This window comes from Strix uralensis, chromosome 10 (genome assembly GCF_047716275.1).
Source record: "Strix uralensis isolate ZFMK-TIS-50842 chromosome 10, bStrUra1, whole genome shotgun sequence".
In the NCBI taxonomy this organism is placed as follows: Eukaryota; Metazoa; Chordata; class Aves; order Strigiformes; family Strigidae; genus Strix; species Strix uralensis.
Window position 1 is genome coordinate 3,286,254 of NC_133981.1, and position 25,834 is coordinate 3,312,087.

General features: G+C 45.9%; 1 protein-coding gene across 1 annotated transcript in view; it reads right to left on the reverse strand.

Moving 5' to 3' along the window:
• Positions 1 to 23,917, reverse strand: part of GRIP2 (glutamate receptor interacting protein 2) — a 294,065-nt gene extending 270,148 nt beyond the window's left edge. Inside the window, exon 1 of the mRNA XM_074878902.1 lies at positions 23,796 to 23,917. Coding sequence (XP_074735003.1) covers positions 23,796 to 23,850 — 55 coding nt within the window. The 5' untranslated portion in view covers positions 23,851 to 23,917. The remainder of the gene's footprint in view (positions 1 to 23,795) is intronic.
• Between the last annotated feature and the right edge of the window lie 1,917 nt (positions 23,918 to 25,834).

The following is a 25,834-nucleotide window of genomic DNA, read 5'->3' on the forward strand; positions in this document are numbered from 1 at the left end:
TAGAGAACTGCAAACTCCATAACCCCACTGCATGGCTAATAACATATTTTCCTTTACCAACTTCAAATATTTTCCACACCTTTTGTTGTTCCTCTATTGCCAAAACAGGATCACTCCCTTTGGCCTTCCCCAGACTGGCCATTATGGTACATATCTTACTGGTGTCCTTTCTTATACATCTCCTTTCTGGGGTAGGCTTCCAGTCTTTGCTTACTTTCTTCCCAAGAAAATTATTCCATGTTATTAATTCTTCTTCTTCCATCCTCTGAATACTCTCTGATTCTGAAATATATTTTCCAGTATGGAGAGACCACCACCCACTGGTCCAAATAAGATGTCCAACAAATTACACAATGACATAACAAGATTAGCCATTTCAGACACCACCCACCACGGGATGTTGTGCTTCACACCCCAGAAGCCTGATCTGGTAAAGCAAATCTCTCAGGAAATCCTGGCAAACCAGAGGACCAGACTGCTCCAATTAATAGCAATTTCACTCCCACAGCATCGCCCAGGGGTCATGCTCACCGTCATGGCAAAGCTGCCTGACAAAGCGATGGGGGTGGTCAGCCCATGACCCAGGCAGCTCCAGCATCCTTTTCTGCGTGGGCCTCATGCCTGGCACCTTCCCAAGGGGCTTGATTTCTCTATGTCCTCCTTGTGCAGTCAAGCTTTAAATATCAAACAGTGGCCTTCCCACCTCTTTCCCGAGGGGCTTATTTCATTGTTTAATTGATCCTCTAGCACAAAATGTAAGGAGCTGTCAGCAGCACAGCTAATACAGTCATCACCCAAAAGCCAGTAGCCCTGCTCTATGCAGAAATTTGTAGGTTATTAGATAATCTTAGACAGGATGCAAAGGTGGTAAGGGACTGAGATTTGCACAAATAAAAAAACACCACACCACCACTTCACACCCAGAAATCCTGAGAAGAGGCAAATGAATGATTAACAGTCATGGACGGAGGCAAGGAAAAGTTTGCTGCAGTCTCCTGGAGGAGGTACCAAGCAAAACTGCTACCTGCACTGCTCTCAGGCCGTACTGAGGATGGGAGGCACCAGCACTGACTGCCCCTGCAAGGCTGCTGTCCCTTCAGCAAGCTGTTCCTGGGAAATTCACCCTGGGGCATTTGGCTTGTACTTCCTTCTCCTCAGCAGCTATTCTTGGCTGTGAAGTGAATGCTCTGGGGACACAAATTCTCATCCAGTCCTGCTTCTTCCAAGTCCACGGAAGCTTTTGCTGTTGGCTCAGAGCAACACTAAATCTCAACAGCAAGCCCAAAGCCATCCCTTTCCCCTCATCCCCCACCATTCATTAATGCCTTCAGGAGCACAGGGCTGAAGGACAAGCACACAGGAAAAGCCAGGCATCAGCACACTGCGCCCATCACAGAGCAGGGCAAGCCAGCCCTGGGGCTCTGGCACTCTGCATGCTGAAACCCAGGCTCTGGGCACTGCCCCACAGCATCGCCCACCGCTCGTGCAGAGCTGGACACCTCCGTCAGTGAACCACATGCTTAGAAACACTAGGGCCCCGTCCATTTGTAACCCCACTTTATAGGATTCAGAAGCAGCACTAAATTAGGCAACGTGCCCAGCCCCACAGCACCCTGGGACTCTAGTGGTGGCACCCCTCTGCAGGGGGGACACCGTGAGCTTTGTCAAAGCCAGCGCAGGAGCAAACATTACAGCCCTCCTGCTATTGGGATGCCTGACCTGCTCCGTTCCTACTGACCACACAGGAGCACCCGGGTGCACAACAGCCTGATGGATAGGTCCATTTTCAGATAAATTTCCATGAAAAGATACTCACATGGAGAAATCTACTACCCTTACAGAGACTCCGTATACTACCAAGAGAATAAAAAAAAGTCCCCATCTGCCTCCCAGCTAATCCCATGCAACAAACTCCTGAACTCTCTAACCTTCTCTTTTTACACACAGACTTCCCTGGGGCACAGAGGCAACAGAAATGTATCTACTCTTCATTTCAAGGTGGATTAAAGCTATGGGTTATAAACTAAAAAAACAAATAAAACCCACAAAAAAACCCAAACCCTCACACCCTGCTAGCTTCCAGTGCTTGGACACAAATTTCTAACATAAGATAAAAAGAGATCAGGCTGTTACTGCACACAGTGGTTTTGGGTCAGGCCTGGGCACAGCACCCAGCTAACAGCTCTTGCAAAGCTCGCACTGCCTGAGCAAAGAGAAGAGGCTCTGTGGCCAGAGCAGGCTCAGTGGCCAGAGCAGGCTCAGTGGCCAGAGCAGGCTCAGCAAAGGGGATGTACCACGTTAGGTAACACTAACCTGTGGATACCTGGCTAGATATCAAGCAATTTGGACTTGAAAATCCTCCCTGATACCCTTGTTCCCCTAATTAGCTTTTATGACAAAGGAAAAGCCAAACTCAGCTGTCAAGAAGGGACAGAGGTGACGAGGAAGAGGAATACATGACACAGAGGTGGTTGTTTACCAGGCGTCACTTCTGACCTCCTGCTGACAAGAGGAGCTGTACAGCAGCATTTAATCCCATATAGCCATACAGAGGGACTCCCCAGTTCTGGTTTGTGGGCATGTTTCTTCCTTAGGCAAGGTCCTCACCTCACCACACCTTGCCTGCCCTTCTCACTCAACAGAGCTGAGATACACACGTAGCTCTGCAGGGAGCTCAGCGAAGCACGTGGACTTTTGTGAATGAAAAGCAATAGGAAAAGACGACAAACACTGGAGCCACCAGCAGACAGACTGCTTTTCCCACTGCGCCAATACAGACTTAGATCAATTCATTTACTGTCACAAACCAACTCAATACAAAACTGGAATGAGCTAGAGCAAAGCTCCTCAGTGCAGTGGCATCCTGCCTGCATCCGCTATAGCAAATTATGCCTGGGAGAGGCAATGTGTATTTTCCCCAAGCAAATATAAAACATTGACACGTGCTAGATCTGTACAGCCAGAGTGCCATTTACAGCTTCCACTAAGCGCTAAACGCTGGGGACTTCCATACTCAAAACTTGTAAGTGTGACCGTAAGGGAAGTTCTTGGAGGAAGAAAAGTTAAAATACATGACAGGTCCAAGAAGAATAAAAGTTTCTTCTCCCACGTAGTGGGCTGTTCTCCCAGTCTCCTCGAGAAGCTGCCACCCATCTGCCCTTGGACAGAGCTGGCTCATCATCTGTCCAGGAGGCTCAGATCAATACCCAGAAATAGCACTGATCAATTTTTAAGAGGAGTAAGAGCCATCTCACCCCCTCACTAAACAGCTGCACACACATTATTTGCAGTTGCTGCCAAACCTCCGAAAGATCCACTAGAGACCACACTAATCAATTTTTATTTCTAATTAAACTGATGCCTGCAGTATGCTGGAAGAAACATGGGCAGAAGGGGCTACCCTAAATGAGGATCTTCAGGAGGTAGAAGGGCAGGGATTTACACCAAGTAGTTGGTCTTTTGAGTAGGCCAACAAAGATGAAAGATGCAATCTGCCAGCAGCCGAGACACCACTCCAACTTGGGACACCAAATCTTCCCCTCATTCATTTCTTCCTGCCCTTAGCCACCTTCACAGGCCTTCTGATTTGAAAGTGATGTCTCTGAGGACTCAGTATGGGAGGTTAGGATTTAATGGACTGACTGGCATGTCTGGATCCCTCATCACAGCCTCCACTGAAGAACAACTTGAATTTCACTGTTATTGAACCTCCAGTTCTGTTCCCTCCTGCCTCAAAGTCACCAAAGAGGCTTCCTGGTCAGGGACACCCACCCTCTCTGGATGTCTTCACTCACCTCACTAAAACACCTCTAGTCTTAACAGAGGGTTTGGGCCCATTTATTACACCCATCACTTACTACCATGTCTGGCCAGAGAGCTGGACTCTGCAGGTGTCCCCACCTCAGGTAGTCGCTCCAACTCCCCTTTACAGCTAAAGCAATCCCTGCAGTTGTGCTTCACATGGCTAGGCTGGCTATCTGGATTGGGGCAAAACCACTGATTTCCCTTCTGCAATGAGGAAGGGGGGCAGATGGACAAAGTTAGGCAAACAAATCCCATCCTACAGCATCTTTGTTTGGAGCCTGCCAACAGGGAGAGCCTCCAACCATCTGCTTAAAATGAAGTGTTGGGGAAAATAAAAAAGGAACCTGAGAAGTAAATGTTGCTGACAGTGAATGAAAACTGCCAGTGCTGTAGCTACATGCATCTGATGAGCTGAAAAGGATGCTGGTGTGTGTGCGATGCCTCTAAACTTTGCACAAAAAAACAAAGATGGAAAGTGTTATCGGAGGGCTGGCAGAGGACAGCAGAGAAGCTCAGTCTGGCTGTCTGATGGTGCTCAGTCAGATACAAGGATGACAATAAGGGTACATGAGAGCAAGGCCAAGGCAGTCCTGAGCAGTGAAGTAATGCCACACCCAGGCAGGACACTGGGGGGGGGTGGGGGGTGAGCAATGCCATCTCCTTGCTTCTAACCTGAGTTATACCTGTATTTCTCAACACTGGCTTAAGAATTTTACAATTCTTATTTGGGCAAGAAGGCAGGAAAGGGTGGTCTATTTTGGAGGACAGAATGTCTAAATCATCACTTTTACAAAGTTAAACTTTAGCAAGTTGTAACAAAGATTTCTAAAATGTACCCCACCATCTTTCCATCATGAGATAAAGCCAGCAGCTTGTATTTTAAGCTCTTGTTTAAATACATTCTTGCATTCCCTCCACCCTTTGTCTTCTACTGCCTCATTTCTTCAAGTCCCAGCCCTGAAGCTCTTGAGAAAACTAGATGGCCTCTTTCTGGTCACAGTGTCTGTCAGGGGTTTGGGACACTGATAAAGATGACAGAAGGACTTAGCAGACAAGAAGCCATAAAAGTGACAAAAACTCCCCAGAAGAGGTCCATAACAACTTTGAGAATAACGTTGAGTGAGTCATATCAGCACTTGAGCATTGTCAGTGTTGAGAGCAGAAGACAGGGAAGTCCACTGCAGACTGCCAGGTACCTCGTGTAAGTGCACAGGCAGAGCAGTGAGACAATCTGGCTGATGAGTTGCTCAAGTCACAGTGGCCCTAGACAGGCAAAGACTTGATCCATGCAGTGGGGAGCTACTGTGCAGCAATGGCATCTCTGGTGCTCACCACAGAGAGATGACAAATGTTACTACGATGGGCTAGATACTAAATAAAGAGACTCTGTGGACAGGGAGTTTTGAAACACTGTCTGGAAGGGTAGAGCAAGGTGGTGCCAGGGCACAAAAGGGACAAGTGTCCTGAGATCTATTTGAAACACCAAGTGGAAAGACACATTGCACTGCTCAGTCTCCCAAACCAATTCAAAATAGCCTCAAACTGTTACTCCCTCTCTCTACACCCAAATCTTACTACCAGACATCAGCAGTTTGCTGCAAATTAACTCTCACAGTGGGGAAAGGCTACTTCAAGGTTTTTTTAGTGCTTAAATCTTATTTCATTCCCCCTACCCCCCCCTCCCCCCCCATGCTGAGAACTTAACAAGCTATTGCTGAGCTACTTTCAAGCATTTATTTTGAGTTTTGTAGCTTATTTCAGTACTCAGGTGCAAGCTCCTCTTTGTTTTGCTTGTTTGCAATGCAGTGGTTTGTGCTGCTGGAAGCTGTATCCACTGCAGAGGCAGCACTTGGGAGTAGTTTGGAGGTGCTTTACTATTCTCTTTCTTCTTGGTTTTTTGGAGGGATTTCTGGTGTTTTGCCCGAGACAGCCTACGCATATAGATAAAGTAAAATGACTACTTCAAAAGGCTCCCTGCTGTAGGTGTTCAGGATGGAGGTAAGGGGAGTTGGTGGCTCAGAGAACAAATGCACCTACCTGACCTCTCATCCCTTCACCAGCTTCAGCTTCTGAGTTCCTCTTTGCTCAAGAGCAATATACTTGCAGGAGCTCTCAGTGGCAATCTTTCTCCTCCAGAAGCACTTTGGCATTCCTCCTCCAGATGTCATGGGATTTCCATCATAGCTCACCAACAGCAGCATTTCGCCTAGTGCAGCTTCTGATCCTGGGCAAGAGGATCAGCACCAGCTCTTCTGTCCATCTCCTTTCCTGTGGCCTCTTCCCTTTCTCCAGCACTGGTGTTTATCTCTCTCAAACATTTGCAACACTCAAGCAAGCACCCATTCCTACAGCAACCCCCGCTGTGAGGTCTCCAATAGCAACTCCTCCTGCAGGCTGGGGAAATCCAGGACATCTCCCAGCCCAAGATGTAGCTGCCGTTTGAGCAGTGGTTGCATGCAGAGAGATATTGTAGGAGCAAAGGCATTTCAGCGTGCACAGGGCATTAAAACAGAGATAGATTTATGCTTGCCATGTCCTTTGGGATAAATGTTGCAAGGACAGCCATCACTGTCGCCTGAAAAGAGGATTTCAGAATTGCCATCTGAAAGCTGGCTGTACCCACACAGGTAATGTGGTGCCCACACCAGCACTGCATTGTTGGAACAAAGCTGGCAGAACACTTTTGCTGCTCACAGGAGTGCATTAATGGGACCAAACAGTTTATACCCCACTATCAGGTACTGAGAGAGAGAAAAGCAGCAGTCTCCCAGATAACTCAGTAGCCTGGGTAAAAGGGACAGACCTGCTCAGCTCTGCATATACTTGGTAAGATTGCAGCCTGAATAACAATTCCTTAGATCTAAAATACAGAGGACTAAGCTGAAAGCCCCTTGTTCCGTACCATGGAGATTTGTATTCCACTGGGTTGACAGAAGTGGCAACTCACGGTGTCTGCAGGTTTCTAGAGGAGGTAAAACCAAGTATCCCTGGGCAAGACCTCAGCCTGCCCTCCAGGAACGTCACTTCCCTGCCCTGCTTCAGCTCACACATAACCACAAACTCTCAAAACTAAATTTGAGAACCTGTAACTTTCAGGAAGTGAAAATTAGTTAAGAGAGAAAAAGGGTTTTGCGAATATTGTGAAGAGCTGATAAAACAGACAGGCTGTCCTAGATAGTTAGAGGAGCTTCTTCCAGCAGCTGTAATAATCCTGAATAATGGGACTTAGGGGCAAACTGGGGGAGAAATCGGAGAGGCATTTGCAGAAACACCTAGGAAGCTTTAAACACTGAGGAGGGCACGCTTTGTGTCTGGTCACGCATCTCTCATAGCAGCTTTGCAGGGAACTGGTCAAGAGCAATAGATGCTCACTGACAAAAACCATGATGAACCGATAGCAGACCGCCCCAGCACTCTCTCCTCTCCTGCTCCTCCTGTCCACGGGGATGGCAACGCAACAGAGAACAAGATACACTGCACTGCTTGCACAACTCCATTGCCCTCCATCTAATCACAGTGCAGCCAATAAATTTGCCACTGATGACAGTAAGATTACCCATACATCAGGCATGGCCGACAAGGAGACAGTCTTTCATTCAAGCGACAGCCAGCTTCTGCAAATGCAGGTGTCTGCAGGCAAGATTTTAAAAACACACATCCACATGTAAAAAAAAAAAAACCACCACAAAACCAAAAAAACCCACGACACACACACACCACCAACTCCTACTTCCAGCCATACAATACTTAGATGCTTCAGAAAACCTGTCTTCATGGAGTTCAGTTACTGTTAGGGTAAGCATTTCTTCAATACCTCTGATTTTGTACCAACCACAAGCAGCAGTTACTGCATCCTCCCAGGAAGAAATAAGTTGGCTTTTTTCAAGGAAAGCATTTTTGTAAATAAATATTACTTCTCTTAGGAGAAGGAAAAAAACCACCACACAAAAACCCCAAACACACACAAAAACCACCAACCAACCACACAAAACTTCTAAACATCTTTGCTTTCTATTCAGTAATTCAAAAAAATACTGAAAACGAAGTTCCTCATGTAAAAATTAAAAGCACCACTTCATATCAACATACAGCAGAATAGTACACACAAGTTTGGCTAGCAAGATTCAGGATTAAGCGTTTTCCTGACAAGACAACTGGTCGGGCAAGAGGGTGAATGAATCACTTACACCATCACAAATAGCACTACGGAAATAGTAAAATTTTCTATGACAATTTGTTTCACTTTGAAAAACAGCTGTAGGAAAAACACAACAGCCATGTCAAAAAGAAAAACGCCAAGTTGCTCCCACATCTGGATTTGGGGCAGCAGACAGGTCCCTAAATTAAAGTGTGTTGAGCTTTTGGCTGCGAAGCAAAAAAAAAAACCAAACCAAAACAAGCACAACAGAACTAGAAACTGTTTACTCCCAAGGTTTGGATGACTCCTTGGTTGCTGTGGGACTAGAAACATGGGGAAGAGTCCCAGAACACTCAGAAAGGGCGACACTGGAGGCACAGGGGGTTCAGGTCTACAATTAAAACTTTAGAAAGATAGTTTCAAGATAAATTACTAGATAAATATAATTTCAAGAATTTTCTTCACTTGACTGGTGCATTGCTAAGCAGCACAGAAATGCTTTCTCCTTAGTATTCATTTGGGAAAAAAAAACCCACGAAGCCCTAATTCATATAAGAACCAAACACAGTACTCAAGCATTCTCAGTATCATTTATTCCTTGCTTTTCCCATGAAGTCAGAGGAATCAAAAAGATATTCCTGAAGGTGTCTCAGGAGATCACCAAGCCCACGCTTTCCTCACCAATATTTTTGTGACAGCTTAACACTTAGTGCCATCTTAAAAACACAACAAGCATATTCTCTTTTCCTTCAATAGGTCAGCAATGAAAGGGTTGACTTTTACCAGACCCTCAAGAGATGCCAGGGGAATCTCACTCAATCTGTTTGTCCACAGGGACTACAATCACTACCCACTAAGCCCAAGTACAGTTTTCCGGCCACCGCATAATAGCTTCATCCAGTCTATCTTTCCATAGCTCATCTTCCCTAATTCTTCAAAAGAGGTTAAAAAAAATTAACATGAGAATGAACTCATGCTGAGGGACAATGTTTCTGGTAATTTATAATCCCAGTTTTGCTCCTAGTGAATTGGCCAATACTTAATATACAACCTTATCTGAGCACCTCCACAGCAGAGCTTCATAAAAACACTGAAAGATAACAATAGTAAAATTTTGAAAACATAAATTAGAGACCCATAACGGGAGGTTTAAGTCTCCAATTCACTTGGAAGAGAAGAGGAGCTATAAATTAGAAGAAATACAAGCTCCAGAAGAATACCTCTGTGCTAGATTTCACTTTATATACCCAGAATAAATTTCCATTTTCGACAGGGGGAGATCTGTTTACAAATTTCCCTGAAAAATGGATGCCACAGAATAGATCTATCTAGAGCCTGATATATTATTTCTCTGAGTGCCTTGCTGGACGGCAAGAGAAATGTAATTAAAATTAACTCCAAGGCCAAGGTATAAAACACCAGCAGACTAGAAGTTGCCCCACAGGCTTTTTGCTAAGAGCACACGTAACCACTTAGCAAGACATCTTGGCAAACAAATACAAGGATCCAAATTCCTCGGGATCATTTAGCTGAGTCCTATTAAGAACCCCCTTCTCCACCTCTACCTGGACCTCTAATGCCAAGGGCTACAAAGCTGTAACTCCATGGCTCATGTAGAAATTAGTTGCCTTGAAATGCAAATAGTTTTAAAGCAACCAAATAGTTTAAACTGCCACTGTGTGGAAAGAAAAAGTCATTATTTTATAGTGATCAGAGGTGTCTGAGGTGCTTCAGAGAGCAGACAGAAAGGCACAATCCCTGTAGACCTTACAATCCAATTAACTTAATTAACCATGTTATTTCCCTAGTTCCTGGTAACTCCTTAAATCAATGAACTAAGACTTCATAGCAAAGTACATAACTAGGAGCTTTATTGATCATATCTACACACAACACTGACTGAACTCCCCAAGTCACGGCTTGGCATAAAACCTATAAAAGATACTTCAGTAGTGGACTTTAACTTTATTATCCCAAAGCCCTGCACAGGTACCAGAGATAGGAAAAAAGTGATCAAGAGGCAGGGACTGAAATTTTAATAGCAAGAGAGCAAATAAGCATGGGTTCAATGTTAATCTACGTTACAAGAAGCAAAAAAATCATTACAGTGTTATTCAGTTTTAAAATCAAAACTTTAAATTGTTCATCACTTCTGAGAGAAGGATCCCAGAGTATTTTACAAATTAATAAGAAGGCCAGGCCTGCAGTCACTCATTTCTCCACACCTCCTGTGGCTAGCTAAAGCCCAGAACAAGCCAACAGCTCCTCAGCCCAGACAGGGAGGACCAAGGCGGGCAGAGAAGAAAAGCTGCAGGGAATTTGCCTGCAAGATAGTTCAGATACCCCCACACAAGGAGCCCTCTAATGGAAGAAGCCCTTTACACCAGCTCCAGTCCCACTATCCATCACTGCCAGGTCTCCTCAGCAAGGGCTGAGACCAGCAAGTCAATAGAGAGACCACAGCCACCCCTAAATACAGGGCACATACCGCTGATTTTGCCTCCCAGCACGAAAGAGTGTCAGCCTCTCTCTCCTTACTGACGATGACTCTTCAGCGCATCTTCTCTGCTCACAGCAGTGTAACCATGCAGCCCTGTAATATGGCATTGCCACGGTCAGTTACTAGCCGTAAGCTCTGTACTGAGCTTGCAGGGCCTCAGCACTCAGTGGCTTGCTCTGTCTGAGCTTTTCTTGACCTGCCCACAGCTTTAGCTTTACTTGATTCAGCTGTGGCAGCAATTTCTCTAAATTGACCAAGTATCTGTGGCTTTGCCGGACATATCTGTATGGTACAACCATAGTTTTATATAAGCATTTGTAACAAGTAGTTATTCTGTGAAGAATGAGATATTTATGACCAACATGATGACATGGTGCAGAGAAATAGCGCACCTGAGGAGCGGAGATATAGGGTGCGGCAGAGGGAACACCAGTACAGGATGGCAAGAGATGGGGCACAGACTTGACACTGGAGACCTCACAGCTCTAAACAACTTACCTATGATCAGTTATAGAAATGCACATCTGGAGCTGGACTAATCTGCTTGGAGGGATAATGAAGAGAACAAATAGCATCCAGCATACATAAACTGTAACCTAACCTGGAGCTACAGACTGATGAGCAAAGGTGTGAAAGTGTCTTAGCAAACAAAAATTACCCCAAACAGATCCTAACTCTGGAAAAAGAAACTATCAGTACGAACACTGTATCCTCCTTGGCCAGCAACACGAATGTATAACAATTTTAACTGCGTTATTATTCTTTCTTTTTCTGTAACAATTATAGCTGGACTAGTAAGGATTAGACTCTTAGAATTTCAATTACACTCACAAGAAATTGTTGGCTTTTTAGATATAAGGTGTGCTGCTTCTTCACCCATAAAAAAAAATAATTGTGAGTGCAACAGCAGTCACATACAATGTAGAGCAACGGCAGGCACAAGGGGACCCCTTAATCCCCATTCACCAGCTCTTGTCCAGGATGATCCATTACCAGCTCCTAATGACACTAAGGAGGTTGTTCATTTTCTAATAGGTCAGTGACTCATCATTTTAACTCACTTCTCTCCGCTAAAAATCAATGAGCTCCTGAAACAGTATTATCCTGGATGATTGGTGTTTTAATGTCTCACAGGGGAAGTAGACCCCAGAGGTCCTTCCCAATGCTGGGTCACCAGAGTCAGCCATGAAGATAGTGGAAGCAACCACTTCCTGGGAGGAGGACTCCTTTCCACAAAGGAGTTTTTGTGGATCTTGGGCAGATCAGCATCTGTCTTCTCTTGCAGTGAAATGGGAATATTGTACACTAGAACTGCACTAATAAATCTGTCCAGCCATGGCACAGTCCAATAAAACACCTCCACTCTCTTCCTTACTAGGCTGCAAAAATTAGTTTTTCTACTCCCCCTACCCATCCTCAAATTGTTCTTTTCCACTCTACTTCAAGTTTCTATGCATGAAAACAGGGAAATAATTTTTTGAGCTATCTCTGCCCCCCAAACTCACATAATATTCCCCAAAACACCATCAGCAACACTCTCCTCTCACAGCACAGATCAAAGTATTTTGGTTGTATGATAGGACCTATTTCACCCCTGACTTGTGAGTCTAACTCACTGTGTCAAAACTGTTTAAGGGCTTAATAGCTTGCCGGTGGCTAACCAACCTGGCTGGTTAGCAGCAGGCTGAGGAGGTGACAGGTAGATGGGAAACAGAACTCACACACTGACTGTCACATTGGCTCAGAGTGGTCATTGTTCAAGGAAATCTGCCAGGCTCCAGCAGAAAACTCTGAACAAGGAAAGCTGTGGATGGGGAAGAAGTAGGGTTTGCAGTGGGGCACAGTGTCCAGAGATGAGTTTGCAAAGCTGGGGGCCACTGTCACAATTCTAGGGTGTTTTCCTGGCTTTTGCTTACTTGGTGTTGAGATTCAACAGGTCAAGTGGTGGACTACCCCACTGTACAGGGCACAGCTAATAAGGATATTGCTCCTACTTAGGAGCTATGAAAAGCCTCTAGAGTCAATTCACCCTGGAGTTAGATTCACATCAAAAAAAACCCTGCACATATCCATATACAGAAGAAATTCCTCAACTGTTTTAAAACACTGTGGAGGTGGCCATCACCACCTGCCCCTGTAATGCAAGGGCTGCTTTGTCAGTGCTTTTGCCTCACACTCTGCTGAAAAGTTTCCCCACTTCTACACAGGGGCTTTGACAGCATGCCCACCGTGCTAAGACCCCAGCACGAGGGATCTCCCTGCAGTGTAATTCAACACTGCTCTCCCTTCATGCTGCTGAACGGCACCTCCAGCCTATAGCCAGCTGCATAAGAGCTGGATTTCTGTAAGAAACTCACGGTTGTGGAGAGAGACAACAGGCAAACAAGTCCCCTCACTCCACACTGCTCCAGCTCCTGTCCCTCGCTCCCACCTCCACACTCTCCACTGCTGCACTGAAACCAAGCACCAACGTTGCAGCTTGCAATTAAATATCGTGGCATGATTTTGCGGGAGAGAAAAGCAGCACAGAAGAACGTCACCCTGAGGACTTCAAGCTTGCTTGATAAGTGGCAAGGCAATGAAGGGTGGTTGGGAATCAGTGGCCCCATGCCCTGCTGGGAAGCCCCTGGAGAGGAGCAGCTGCTTCAAGCAACAGTCACGGAAGCAGATGAGTGGCAGAGGATGGCACTCCCTGGTCAAAAGCCACACTCCCTCGTAATTATTCAGAGGCAGAAACTGGATGGCATTCATTGCGTTGTTGCCTGTCACTGAATTACTCTCCCAGGCAGTACATGACCCTTGGCAAGGGGCTGCCCCAAAGTACCAGGGCAGCGCTGGCTGCCAGAGCAGCACTGGGTTCATCACGGAGCAAGCCTGGTTCTGCGAGCTGGAGGCACACGGCTGCTGCGCTGTCTGTCTCCAGACAAGGACACGTTACAGCCAGCAAGCCCTACAGAAACTGAGCATCACGGCCTGGTTTGCAAATTTTTTGCTTTCTGATCCCCAGCTCACTTACTAACATGCCCCTGCGTAAGCACAGTGGCAGTGAAGGAATTATAGTAAAGTAGGACAAGATATGTCAAAAAGCCAATTACAATGGCTATTCCAAAAAAACAACCCAGGAGCCATCCCTATATATGGTCAAACACCCTTGGCAGGTCGTGGGGGGAGGAAAAGCAGAATAAATACAGTTAAACAAGCAAGAGGGACAGCTCAGCTTTGTGTAACATTTGAAATGCAGTCTTCAGAGGCTGAGGAAGCAGCATGACTGACTAAGGCGCATGTTGAAATTCCTCAAAGGCAGGTTGCCTCGATGTGCAGCCATACCCAGGCTGACAGAAATGCTGCTAACAGCACCTAATTTGCTGGAGGATTATCACTTGATGTAATGGATGGAAACTAGATTAGATAGCTGGTAAACTCGCAACACAGATCATGACTGTAGAAGGAAATTTCTACACACTTAAACAGAACTTTTTGTTCTGCCCAGCTGTGTGCCGCCATAGATTTGCAACCCTGTGCCAGAAAGTCATATTCTACCACATACTGATCATTTTTCTAAATATTTGGCACAGTTAGCATAATTCTGAGTATGAAGATGTTGAGCAGAGAAAGACAGTCATGAAGTTACACTCAGTAATTGCACTTTCATATGTGTTTTGATCTGAGCATCAAAACCTTTTAAAGTGTAGTCATTATCCCTGCCTGCAGATGTGAAGACTGGGGCATGCAGAGGTCTGCAGACTGGTTTTCCAAGTGGCACAGAACTCCTCAGTCCCATTAATTTCAAATGACACAGGAAATTCCCCACCACTCCGAGCAACTAAACAGTAATTGTATTTTGCTCAAAGCCCTACACTCGGTCAGGAACAGAGCTAGGCACAGGACCAAAAGGTCTGTGGCTCAATCCCCAATACTAACTGACTAATTAATAAGTGCCAGCCACACTGGAATTGCTGTAGTTACCACTGGACTACAACATGATCTGTTGGGGAACACGGCAGCTGTTTAATGCAGCCAGGTGCTTCTGCACAAGGTGTTTGGATGGGATGTAAAGAAGGACATAAAGCAAATGAAACATGCTGGAGTAGCAAAATATGGCCAGTAAATTGAAGCATGCTCACAGCATCAATATCTCATCTGAATGTTTGCCATGGGATTTGCAGCATGCCTAAACTTTGTTTTCATTTGAAATTACCTCAAGGCAGCACACCAGCCTCCAGCCCCATGTGGGGACAGAGCCCAAACATGTTATCTGCAGGTACCTTCCAACCCACCGAGAAGGAACCTCCACAACTTGCGGCTTCTGTGTTAAAGACCAATTTGTGCTAGTTATTCAAAACCTGCTTGCAAATGTTATTTTTGACAAAATAAAAGGCAGGAACACCAAGTTATTTCTCTTCCACCCTCATTCACTCTCCAGCAACTTGTATTGATTTCTGCAGTGCAGAATTAAAACAACTCTTGTCTTTCAGCTCCTCCAGTTCCACTAACAGCTCTGCCACTGGTCATTCACCCACTTTTCCTGGGACTGAGCATTACCTTTTAAGACTTGCTCACCAATTTCTCATTCCCTCTTATTGGTCTAGAAAGAATTCCTTATCTCAGGGGAAAAAAAAACCCAAACCAACCAACACCCATGCAAGTTTAAAGGGCCTCAGCCATTGACAGGAATAAGGAGGCAAATGAGAGCATTAAGAGCTGCAGTGACAGTATCCACAAGACCACTTCACCTCTGGATGCTGAGGTACAGGAGAGGCAAGAAGCTGTCAATTAAGTCCAAATCCTACACAGAAGTTGTGCAGGTCAACCATATCCCAGCTCTGAGCAGCCGTGTCCTTCACCAAGCACGCATCAAAGTTGCTCTTCTCCTGGGACCCGGAGAGATGCATCCTGCAGGAACAAGACCTCGCAGCATACTGGCCTCAGGACCTTTTCTAAGTCACTGAAGACTGCCAGCCATGTACCTCCCCAGCTTGAAAGGAAAACAAGAGGTGGAAAAAGAGTGAAGAGATAATGCTCCCAAGGGGGAAGAAGACAAAGAGGCAGCACCACAGCACTGCTCCCTGACTCACACACATCTACCTGCCCTCCCATCACAAAAAGGAGGTTCGAGAGGTTTTTTTATGGACATGACTGCATGTACAATAAGGAGGTTGACTGCCTCCTATTCCAAGATGAAAGTAAGCAAAACAACATTTAATCTAGAAACAAAATATTCATTCCCAACAGTGCCCTCTGTTCAGGATTAACACGTAGCCCCAAGAGAAGCTGCTATGAATATTTACTAACTCATCCTCCCAGCTCTTTGCTAAATTCATCCCACTGTGACAGCTCCAGGGAATCTCCTCTGACTTCCTATAGTCAAAAACAATGGATCTGGGCAAGATGGTTTTAATGAAGGAGCCCCCACTACTGCAAACATCTTCATGTCCTGCAACATACATAGAAAAGACTGAACCTACATCAGGAAAGCACTTTGGTACCAAGTAAGAAAAGAGGAACTTAGCATCACTAATTTCTGTGAAACTGTCACACTGCCTGACAGTTTGCCTTATTATCTTATTTTTTTCCTTGTTTCTTTGCATCTCACTTGTTGCTAAATCTTCAAGGCCTCTGCTGCAAGGGGATGCAAATGAAGACAAGCCCTTCCGCCTCGAGTCTACACACTGCTTCTGTGGTAACTGCTTTTGTCAAGCTGGGACCAAAGGTAAGGCAGGGGCCCTCTGTGCCCAGACACTGTAGGATCACCTTAACTTTGCCCTGAGAACAGAGAGGAAAAGACTTTTTTTTTTTTTAATGGAAGACAGGAAAAAAAAAAAATCCAGAGGCCAACCTCAACTCCATCCCGCAGGACCCAAGTGACAGCTCTCAAGCTTGATGTAATCCTTGCCTCTAGCAGCAGCTCCCCTCTTGGGTTGTATGAGGCAACACTCAAATGTGAGCCAGAACCTTTATTTCTCTGCACAGATGAATGAGGTGTCACCAAGATGACTAACAGCATCACATGTACAAGAAAAGGTGACAACACCTATAATCCAAATAAATACTCAGAATAGCCTCTGACTCTGGCAACAAAGCAGCAGATGAGGTTAACATAACTTAAAACAAAAGCTCTGTAATGCCTTGTTCACAGCGGAAATGAAGTTGTTAAGCAAAAAAGCGTGTTACTTCATAGACAGCTTGAAAAGCTTAGAATTGAATTTATTTTGCAGCCTCAGCAAGAGGTTTCTACTCATCAAGACACAGCAGTTTAGTTGGCAGGGTCACTGACACCTCTACTTAAATACACAGATAAGACATGGATCTAACCACATCTTAATGCCTAGCATTTCCTTGATCTCAAACAGCACATGGTAGCCCCCTTCTCCTTAAATGCAGAGTGGTCTTGATGCAAAATATCTGAAGCTGTCAGAGGAAAATATGTTTGATGGAACTAATTTCCCAGTGGAAAGCTGCTCTCCCAGTGCTATCAGCAGAATCAGCAAATTTTGCTGGAGCCAGAAAACAGTTCTGGCTCAAAAGCAAAAGCCAGTAATTACTAGATGCCAAGTTCATATAACATTAATGAGGGGGAAAGTCAGTAACAGCGAAATCACCATAATTGTAAAATTTATTTGTTTTAGTTTTATTATTTGAATTACTTCATCTTCCAAAGACAAAGAGAAGAGGAAAAAAATGGGAGAAAATAAAAAAAGTAATTAATTCTCTTGACAAAACAAGAGGGCTGAAAAAACCAACCCTACTTGAATTCAAAATGGAAAGCTTCATTACTTTTCCTCTCAATGGAAGGAGTTCATGGGAAGATCAAGTATAACTGGACAAAATGCAGACCCTTCCATGAGGAGATGTTTTATCCCAGTGTGTGGTTCACCCAGGCCAAGCACTGCAGAAGAGAAGCTACTATTTCCAGAGGCCATCAGCATGGGATTTGTTTTCCAGATCAAGTAATACACATGCTCCAATCCCAGTTACACCAGTGTCAATCCACAGTGGCTATACTCGTTTCAGGAACACAAAGAGATGTTTACATGGTATAACTGTGTTTGCACTAAGACGTGCATGCAGGAGCAGTTCCCATACATGTGGGGTCATCACCAGCATTCACTGGAGCAGACTTGTGGCTCCTCTGGGAAAAGGGATCATGGCAGGAAAAACTTGGCAAATTTTCAACTCACTCTAGACATTACACAGGCCTTTCAGGCATAGATCACTGCTCTGAACTTCAAGAATTAGGAGTGAATTTTAGGAGATGTGGCTTTATATTTAAGTGATGCAGCACCCCAAAAATATCCAATTCACTATCTTTGGGCTCATCTACGAAGGATAATTTCAACAGAGCTATACCCTGGTAATATTCTACTGTATTTACACCTCTGTAAATTCACTTCTGTTTCAAAATAAGTAATTTTATTCCACTATAATGAAGTCAGATAATTAACAAAATAGACATTTTTATTCTAAAATGGGGCACACATAGAAAGGCCTACAGAGTTTTAACCACAGAAAGAGATAAGCTGGCACAGAGCACATGCCATGGTGGAGGACCCTCCTTCAGCTATCCACCCAGCAAGGGTCTGGCTGGGGGTATAACTAGGCAGCTCCCCTGCACTTGGGTCTGCCTAGAGGAGACAAACAGCAAACAAAAAAACAGGCAGAGCAAATCATCTGCCTCTTAGACTTGCCACACACCTCAGTTTAACCTGAGCAATCTTTATCTTAGTGCAACCCAGAGCATCAGAAGACCTCTAGGTCAGCAGCTGCAATCACAGCTCAGGACTGGACCAGTTCCAAAGGCCACATCCATTTCCTGGGAATTGCCCACATGCTTTTCCACTACACTTGGCACGAACCCATAGCAACACCAACAGGTTTGGAGAACAACAAGCATGGCCTGAATCCAGGCAGATCTGGCAATTCTTCTCACTCTGAAATTCTCCTCGCTACCACAATTCATGGTTTCCATCAAGGTCTTCAGCTTTCTGAGAGGTTGCCCCACCACTTTCCAACCTTGGCACCTCTACAGGGAGAACATGCCAAACCACTGCAGCTGATGCATTTGCTCAACACTGAGCATCATCACTCAACATTGCTAATAAAAACTCTTTTGCAAGAAGCCCTACAGAGTGTAACAGCTTAAGTGAGAGAGAGAGCAGAGCTGCATGATGCCCATACAGTTTCATACGGCCAAATTCTGTGAGTCTAGGATTGCTGTCAGGTTGTAAAATCTGGCAGACCGCTTCGAAAAGCAAAACAATATCAATCTCTGTCTTTAATCAAATTCTAATGAGGCTTTAGAGTCATTCTGTAAAACCCTTGTGGCTTCATCCTTAAGCTGTGCAGGACTTCTCAATCGGAGCTGAATTTTATGATTGCTGAAGTACAGGATCAAAAGCAGCAGCCCAAACTCAGAGCAGCGTGACAGCGTGACAGCCAGAGAGGAGGGGAGCAGGCAAGCACAGCACTCGGGTGCAGCTATTACTCTCTCACTTGATGGGTGCCAAATCCACATCAACATATTAATGAACGAAAAAGACCCCATCAAAGTCTAGCAGGATTTGCTCTGGCTGTCCCATCAGTTTGATGAATGAACATTATCCCTTAAGCATTACCACCACAGCCTTCAAGCAATCCTAATTCCCCACCACACTTCACTGGAGGGTCAGAACCTCTATTTTTACATTTTGTTTAAAAGCAATGGCCTGTATAATGAGTATTACCAACAAACAGCAGCCCATAAATTCCTGAGAGCTGTGTGTGGAAGTCCTCATGTCTGACAAAGCTTGGATGCACCGTAAAGTAAGAGTATCACACACAGGAATATATTAATACTCTGCATTCAGCCAACAGACATAACAGCCCTTCAACCACAGAGCAGCTCAGTTGCACGCTATTTAAGTGACAGCTATCCAGTTGAATTTCTTTAGTGAAAATTAAGTGCCAGTACAATAGATCATGTCATTGTAGGTTTGGACAAAAAGACTCTGTAAGGTAACGTATTAAACTGAACAGACTCAACCTGGCACTGAAAGATGGTCCTAAGACAACTTGATAAATACCAAAACCTCCTCTCTGAATGACTGAATTATTTCTGATGTGGCAAGCACAAGAGCAAGCACTTAATTTTAAGCAGCAGAATAGTTCACCTGATTTCAAGTTATGCACACCACACAGTTTGCAAGATCAAAACATTTATGGGTAAGTGAACAAAAGACAATTCACATTACTTTTAACAGTTACTCTATTTTAGTTTTTCTACACATCACACATGCATATCACAAACAACGGGGAACTCAATGAAAGATCTTCTAATTTTCTGCTAATCATGCAAAACCAGAAGATTTCCATCTTATTGGGATATTTCTCCTTGATGTGTGTGATTAAGTGAAGAAAAATCCCATTTCCAGCCATAATCATAGTTTCACAGCTATGGAGCAAAACATCCCGGTACACTGTTCTGAGGACAGAATAAAAAGCTGATGTTTATAGCCCAGCTGTTATAAACCCCCTCAAGACAGACTGCTGTGATATTTTTACCTTCCCATTATAAAAATTTAAGTAGCTCTGCCAAAACCATGAAAAACCACCCCCCTGCTAAGTTTTCCCCAGGGTCCCACTCCTGCCAAATTGCACCTGCAGCAAGATAAGGCAGGAGAGAAAGGGAGATCTTGCAATGGGTTTTTACTTTGTTGCCCTCATCCTGCAAATCCTGCACCACAAAGCATCTCCCTTTCCCCACGCACCACAGGACACCTCTGCCCATGGCTGCACAGCAGCAAAATGCCCCTATATACTCCTACAGCTGTTTCCAAGGTAACCAGCACAGAGCCGTATACAAGGGAAGGAAGCAAACAGCAGCAACGCAATCCTGCAATATCGTCACTTTTTGGAGCAAGTCTGAGTTGCCCCTTTCGCCAGCTTCTTTCCAGTTGCCCCACAATTTGTGCAAGGGGTAGGTAACTCACTTCACATTTTATAACCCCATTACATCAGCCTTTCTTAAGGTTTGGGGTGGTTTTTTTTCTTTAATAAGGCATCATATTGGAGTTTTAAGGTGAGAGTCAAATTTTCTGGTTTTACTGAAAGAAAACCATCTGGGGGAGGAAGGGGAATTATATCAACAACCTAAATTTACACTCAAACTCTGAACTCCCTCCCAGTAGAAGGAGAAAAATGTCTCAGGTTTAGCAAAGGGTGTCTGCCCACTACTGTGACCCATGTTATACAAGTCATACGCATCTAGATAACACTTATTTTCATCAGTAAGGATAAAAGCATCTCCACTGCTCAGTCTGCAGATACAGTTTATCCTTCCTAGGCATCCAGTTTCTACATCCACTCAGATGTGCCAAAACCCCCAGAGACTTTCCCACCTGCCCACATACATTCATGCTCCCAAAGCAGAAATTAGCCTTTGCTTCTTTTGCTACTGAAAGCCTGGGAGCAGCAAGAACATAGTCCAAATCCTGCAGTCCTCACATAAAGGACAGCAGCACGAGGGAAAAAATTGGGATGGGAAAGGGTCTGGCATGGCCAGTTAGCTCTCTCCACTGCCCCACAAGAGAGGGCCATCTCTCAGGGAGGTAAATCAGCAGGAGATCTGGCTGCACAGCTCTGTACACACAGCTATGGACAGAACTGCCAGGCTGTATGCTCTAACCTCCACTCCCAGGTCTGAGACAACACCACAGTTACACAGAGAGAAGCAAATCAACCTCCTGACTTGGGAGTAACAGGGCCATTATCAATACAGGCTGGAGGGAACACATTTTCCACCAAGAATTTCCAAGCTATTAACATTAATCCTTTTTTTTCCCCCCTGCATGGAGTAAGGAGTAGCACACCCCATGTGCAACCCTCTTGTGGTGGGGAACACAATACATTACAGAATGAAGCATTTCTCTGAAGCGGTCAGGAGTCACCCCCATCCCTCAAGGGACAGAAATTTTAGGGCAAAACATGCATAAGAAAACTCACTGTGGGTGGCATTTTGAAACGACAATCATAGTTCAGCACAGTTCACGTGTATCTTGCATTTCCCTGTGTGACTTACCACTGCTGACCTTTTGAGTACCAACTGTGATTAATGAAGCTTCCAACCCAGCACTGAATGGCTGCAAATTGCAAGAGATGCTCATCACATTAATATTCAGTAACCAAAATATACCACTCTTCTAATCACAACTGTGCCTCTGCTGAATGCCAGGACATTTCCTTTGGAAACCTGAGCACTGTGGTCCTCAGAGGAAGTGAACACACTCATAGGCCAGAGCATACATGCCCTTGGGAGAAGCTCCCCAGCTTAGATACCTGAAACAAAAACTACCGCATCTGTGTAGGCATGGAGACACAGACATAACTTGTTTTGAATAAGGAAAACCAGAGGTCAGTATTTCTTCATAGATTGGTTGGAGGTAGGCTTGCAAAAATCAAAATCTGAACAGAACCCTGCAGAGATTTCCTGGCAGCGTTATACGTCACACGATGCAAAACCTTCTCTAGCATCCAGTTAAATCTTGTAACCATACCTGTTAACACTGCAGTGACACAAAAACATTACCAAATACCTCCTCTGCTACCCCTGCAGAGTTATGTGCTGTAATATGACCATCAAACTGGTCACCTTGGGGAAAGGGGAAAGAAGTTCCCTTACAAACTCAGCATATTCTTTAGCAGTCATATACCTCCTCCTCTACACAGCGCATCAGCTCGAGCCTGCAAGATTTATTCCTCCAGACAAACCATTCTGTGATTAACTAAAAGGTAACTGCCAGAGACCGACTACTCTTGAGCCACCCATAAAAATAAACGCAACGTTACTAGGGAAAATGCCCAACGTACTTGAAGGGATGCACACCAGTCACACACTCACTGCAGTGCTGGGACTGAAGTCAGAGGGAGGGCAGAGGAGGAGGAGAGGCATTACGTAGACCCCCAGAGACAAGAGCCAGTACATACATATGAAGTCACAGAGAAAGTAACCTGGAAAACACACTGACCCAATACAGCTGTACCGTAGCAGTGCTGTCACTGTTTTAGAATGCCCCTAAAGCCACCCCTGGTCCAGCGGTGCAAGAGCATCCCCGTCAGCTGCAGCAGAGCAGCATCACAAAGCACTGTGCCGTAACAGGGCTGAATTCACACCGACAGGTCTCAGTGTGTCAAACAGGGGATTGATTTCCCCTTCTACAGGACAAGATTTTTAGCAGCTCTATCTCTGGTGAGCTGCAGTCTCTGAGCAGAAGCCATGGTCCCAGAGGGGTCTAACATCAGAAATAGATGGTGTGCTACCAAAGCAGTGGGAGCAAGGAAGCAGCAGCAGAAAGACTCAGCAGCTTAACGGCTCTGTCCTGACACCTTACAGGGCATCCAACAGCACAATTTCTCTCCATGCTTATTAGCCAGCAGGACCAGAGAATTCCCTGATTTTTGCATTACTCACACCAAGTGATGCAACAGTGCCACTTCAGATATTTTGTAAGTCTGCTTACCAGCCCACAACCTAAAGAAGCCAGGGAAAGGGATGCAAAAGAAAAACCTGCCGTTAACCACTTGCACCAAAACAGCTGAGGTTAACAAGACACACATTCCTGCTTACTTCTGCCCATTCCAGATCACTCCTTCACCTGAGTCTTATGAGAGCACATGGGAACTGCACTTCATTTTGTAGACATAAACTTTCCCCACCACTCTCATTCCTGTTCATCTATAAACGCAGGAGCTGGAGAGCAAGGTTTAAACCTCCCTTATGTTGTGCCACCTTGTGGAGGTCTTCTCCCGACTGTCATGAGCTGCAGGTCCAGCGTTTATTTAACATCACACTCGTGAGCACGTAAACAAAATAATTCACAGTCACTGTGAGCAACAGTAAGCAGCACAATAAGAATCAGGTTACCGCGACGCATCCTCTGTGCAATTTTCAAACCCTTTAACCCCCAGTTGTAGTTGGGCACTAGGGATAATTACCAGCTGAGAACAGCAGCACCGGTAGCTTTAGAAAGTTAGAGCTCAGATGCTGCAAGCCCCTCTAAATATCCAGAAAGGACCGCGCAGCCACCGCTCGCACAGGCTTGTCCCCACCACTGACAGGAGGGGGGGAAAAAAAAGAAAATAAAGCAGAGACCAAGCAAGCCCGGGGATGGAAGAACAGATTTGCTGCAGCAAAGTTTACCGGCACGAAGAGCATCCCCCCTCCAGCCCCGTCATTAGCGGAGCTCCATGCCAGCAAAGAATTGCCCCCCCACCAGGGACCCCCCCCCCCTAAAAAAAAAAAAAAAAAAAAAAAAGGCAAAGGCGAGGTGGAGGATAAATCCGAGCCCCTCCAACCCTCCTCTTCCCCCCGGCCGTGCTCACCGTCCTCTTGCATCCGCTGCAGGCACAGGGCGAGGCTCTTCCTCCAGCCCGGCATGGCGGCGGGGGCAGCGCTGCCGCCCCCCGGGGCAGCGGTGGGGTTCAGGGGCCCGGGGGGGCCGGCGGGAGCGGCGCTGCCGAGCGCAGCCGGGCTCCCCGGCGCTTTATTGCCGGGCGGTGCATGCGGCGGCGGCGGGGCCGGGCCGGGCGGGAGGTGGGAACGGGGAGGGAGGGGGGGAAACGACGCTGCCCGCCCCCGCCTGCGCACAGCCCCGCGGGGTGCAGCGCCCGCCCGCCCGCCGTGGATGACGGGGGGAGGCAAGACCGGGGGCGGGAGGTGTTCGGAAAAAATTAAATATATTTTTTTTTAATAAATTTTCCCCAGGTGGGGTGTGCTTGGACAGTACGCTCCCCCTCTTCCCGCTGTCACCCAGCGGGCTCTGACCCACAGCGGCGTTTCTGGGGTCACCAGCCGCTGTTGAAGAGCCCCAGGGAGGGAGGAAGCCCCCCTGCTGGTCCCGGGGCGAGCGGGCGCTGCCCGGGCACAGGTGTGCTCGCTCGGGCGTGGAGTCAGCCTCAAGTCGGGGGCTCAAGAACACAAAGTTGCACAACACTCGGGCTGATCTACTTCATCTTTTTCACCACCGCTTGCAACCAGGTGAAGTGCGGGAGGGACTGAAAAGCATCTTTGTAATCTCTTAATATTCCAGAGGTTTCAGTGCTTTTACACGGGCACAAAGGAGATGTTTATTGCATATGCCAGGGTATTCATGTTTTTAATTTCCTGGGGGCAACATATCTCTGCAATGACTAGCAGCTTTTTTTTGTTCTTCATTAGGCCTTTTATTAGCTGGCTGGTAGGTCTTGCTTTGCATCTCTGCCTCCCTTTGTGAGAGTGATAATATTATGTGCAACATCTGCTATAATCTAAAATATTACAGACCCAGCTCTCCCTGGGTAGCATGAGCTAATTCAGTTTCAGAAGGCTAATGTCTGACACCACCCGGACAGGACAGGGCAGCTCCAATACCAAAGGAATACAATCCTCTAGAAAATTAAGCTCACGGGCTTCATTTTCAGACCAGTTTTTCTGTCCCTACCTGAATGAAAAGCAGCTGGCACAGGACAGCCGAGTAGCCTGCTGAGGGGCAGCAGCCTCACCCTCCATGCTCTGCCTGCAGCTCATGTCCAAAAGCATTTGCCGTTCCGGGCACTGGCAGGCAGGTTTACAGGGCAGCCAAGTGTGACACAGCAGATGCCAAGCTGGGCAGCGGGAGTCTGGGAACCTCTCTGCTGCCTGATGAAAACCAAAGTGGCTCAACCCAAAGGCACCTGGGAGAGAGTCTGCTTGAAACAACCTCCTGCAGCTCTGCGCATGTCACAGGAGAAAACCAGTTTCTGCACAAAGGGGCTGAAAGCAGAAACCTGCCAAAGTCCATGACTTTGGGGGAGTCTGAAGGGATGAGGATCCTAACTGAGGTACTTGAGTTAAAGACTTATGTTTAAGTTAACTCATTTTTCTTCCAGCCTCACAGGTTCTTCAAGAGCAACGTAGGAGCTGGGCTGGAGAGCATCGGTTTTGAAGTTACTATCAGTAGCATGTTTTTCCAGTGAGTTAAGCTGGGACAATCATAAACCCACGAGAAGAGCCCTCTTCATTTAAGCGTAAGAGTTTGCAGCACTGCAGAGGGCAGACAGTGGCATGCAGTGCCCAAGAACTGCATGAGAGGTTCCCACCACAGCAAAGAGCAGCACCGCTGTACAGACTCCTTCCCTTCCACATTTCTAACCAGGGAGTTACCCATCAGTTTAAAGGACAGTGAGTGGAGGGCATCTGAGGGCTTATTCCAGCCACCTGGAGCAATCCCTTCTAAGAGATTTCCAGAGGACTATCAGCAGCAGGAGCACTGCTATACCTCAGACCCTGCCTATCCCCAACTAGCAGCACAGAAAAATTCACAGAAATAAAAAGATGGTTTTGCCCACATTTACCATCAGAGTAGCAACATAAGTAGGGATTGACTCCCCACCCAGCTACAACT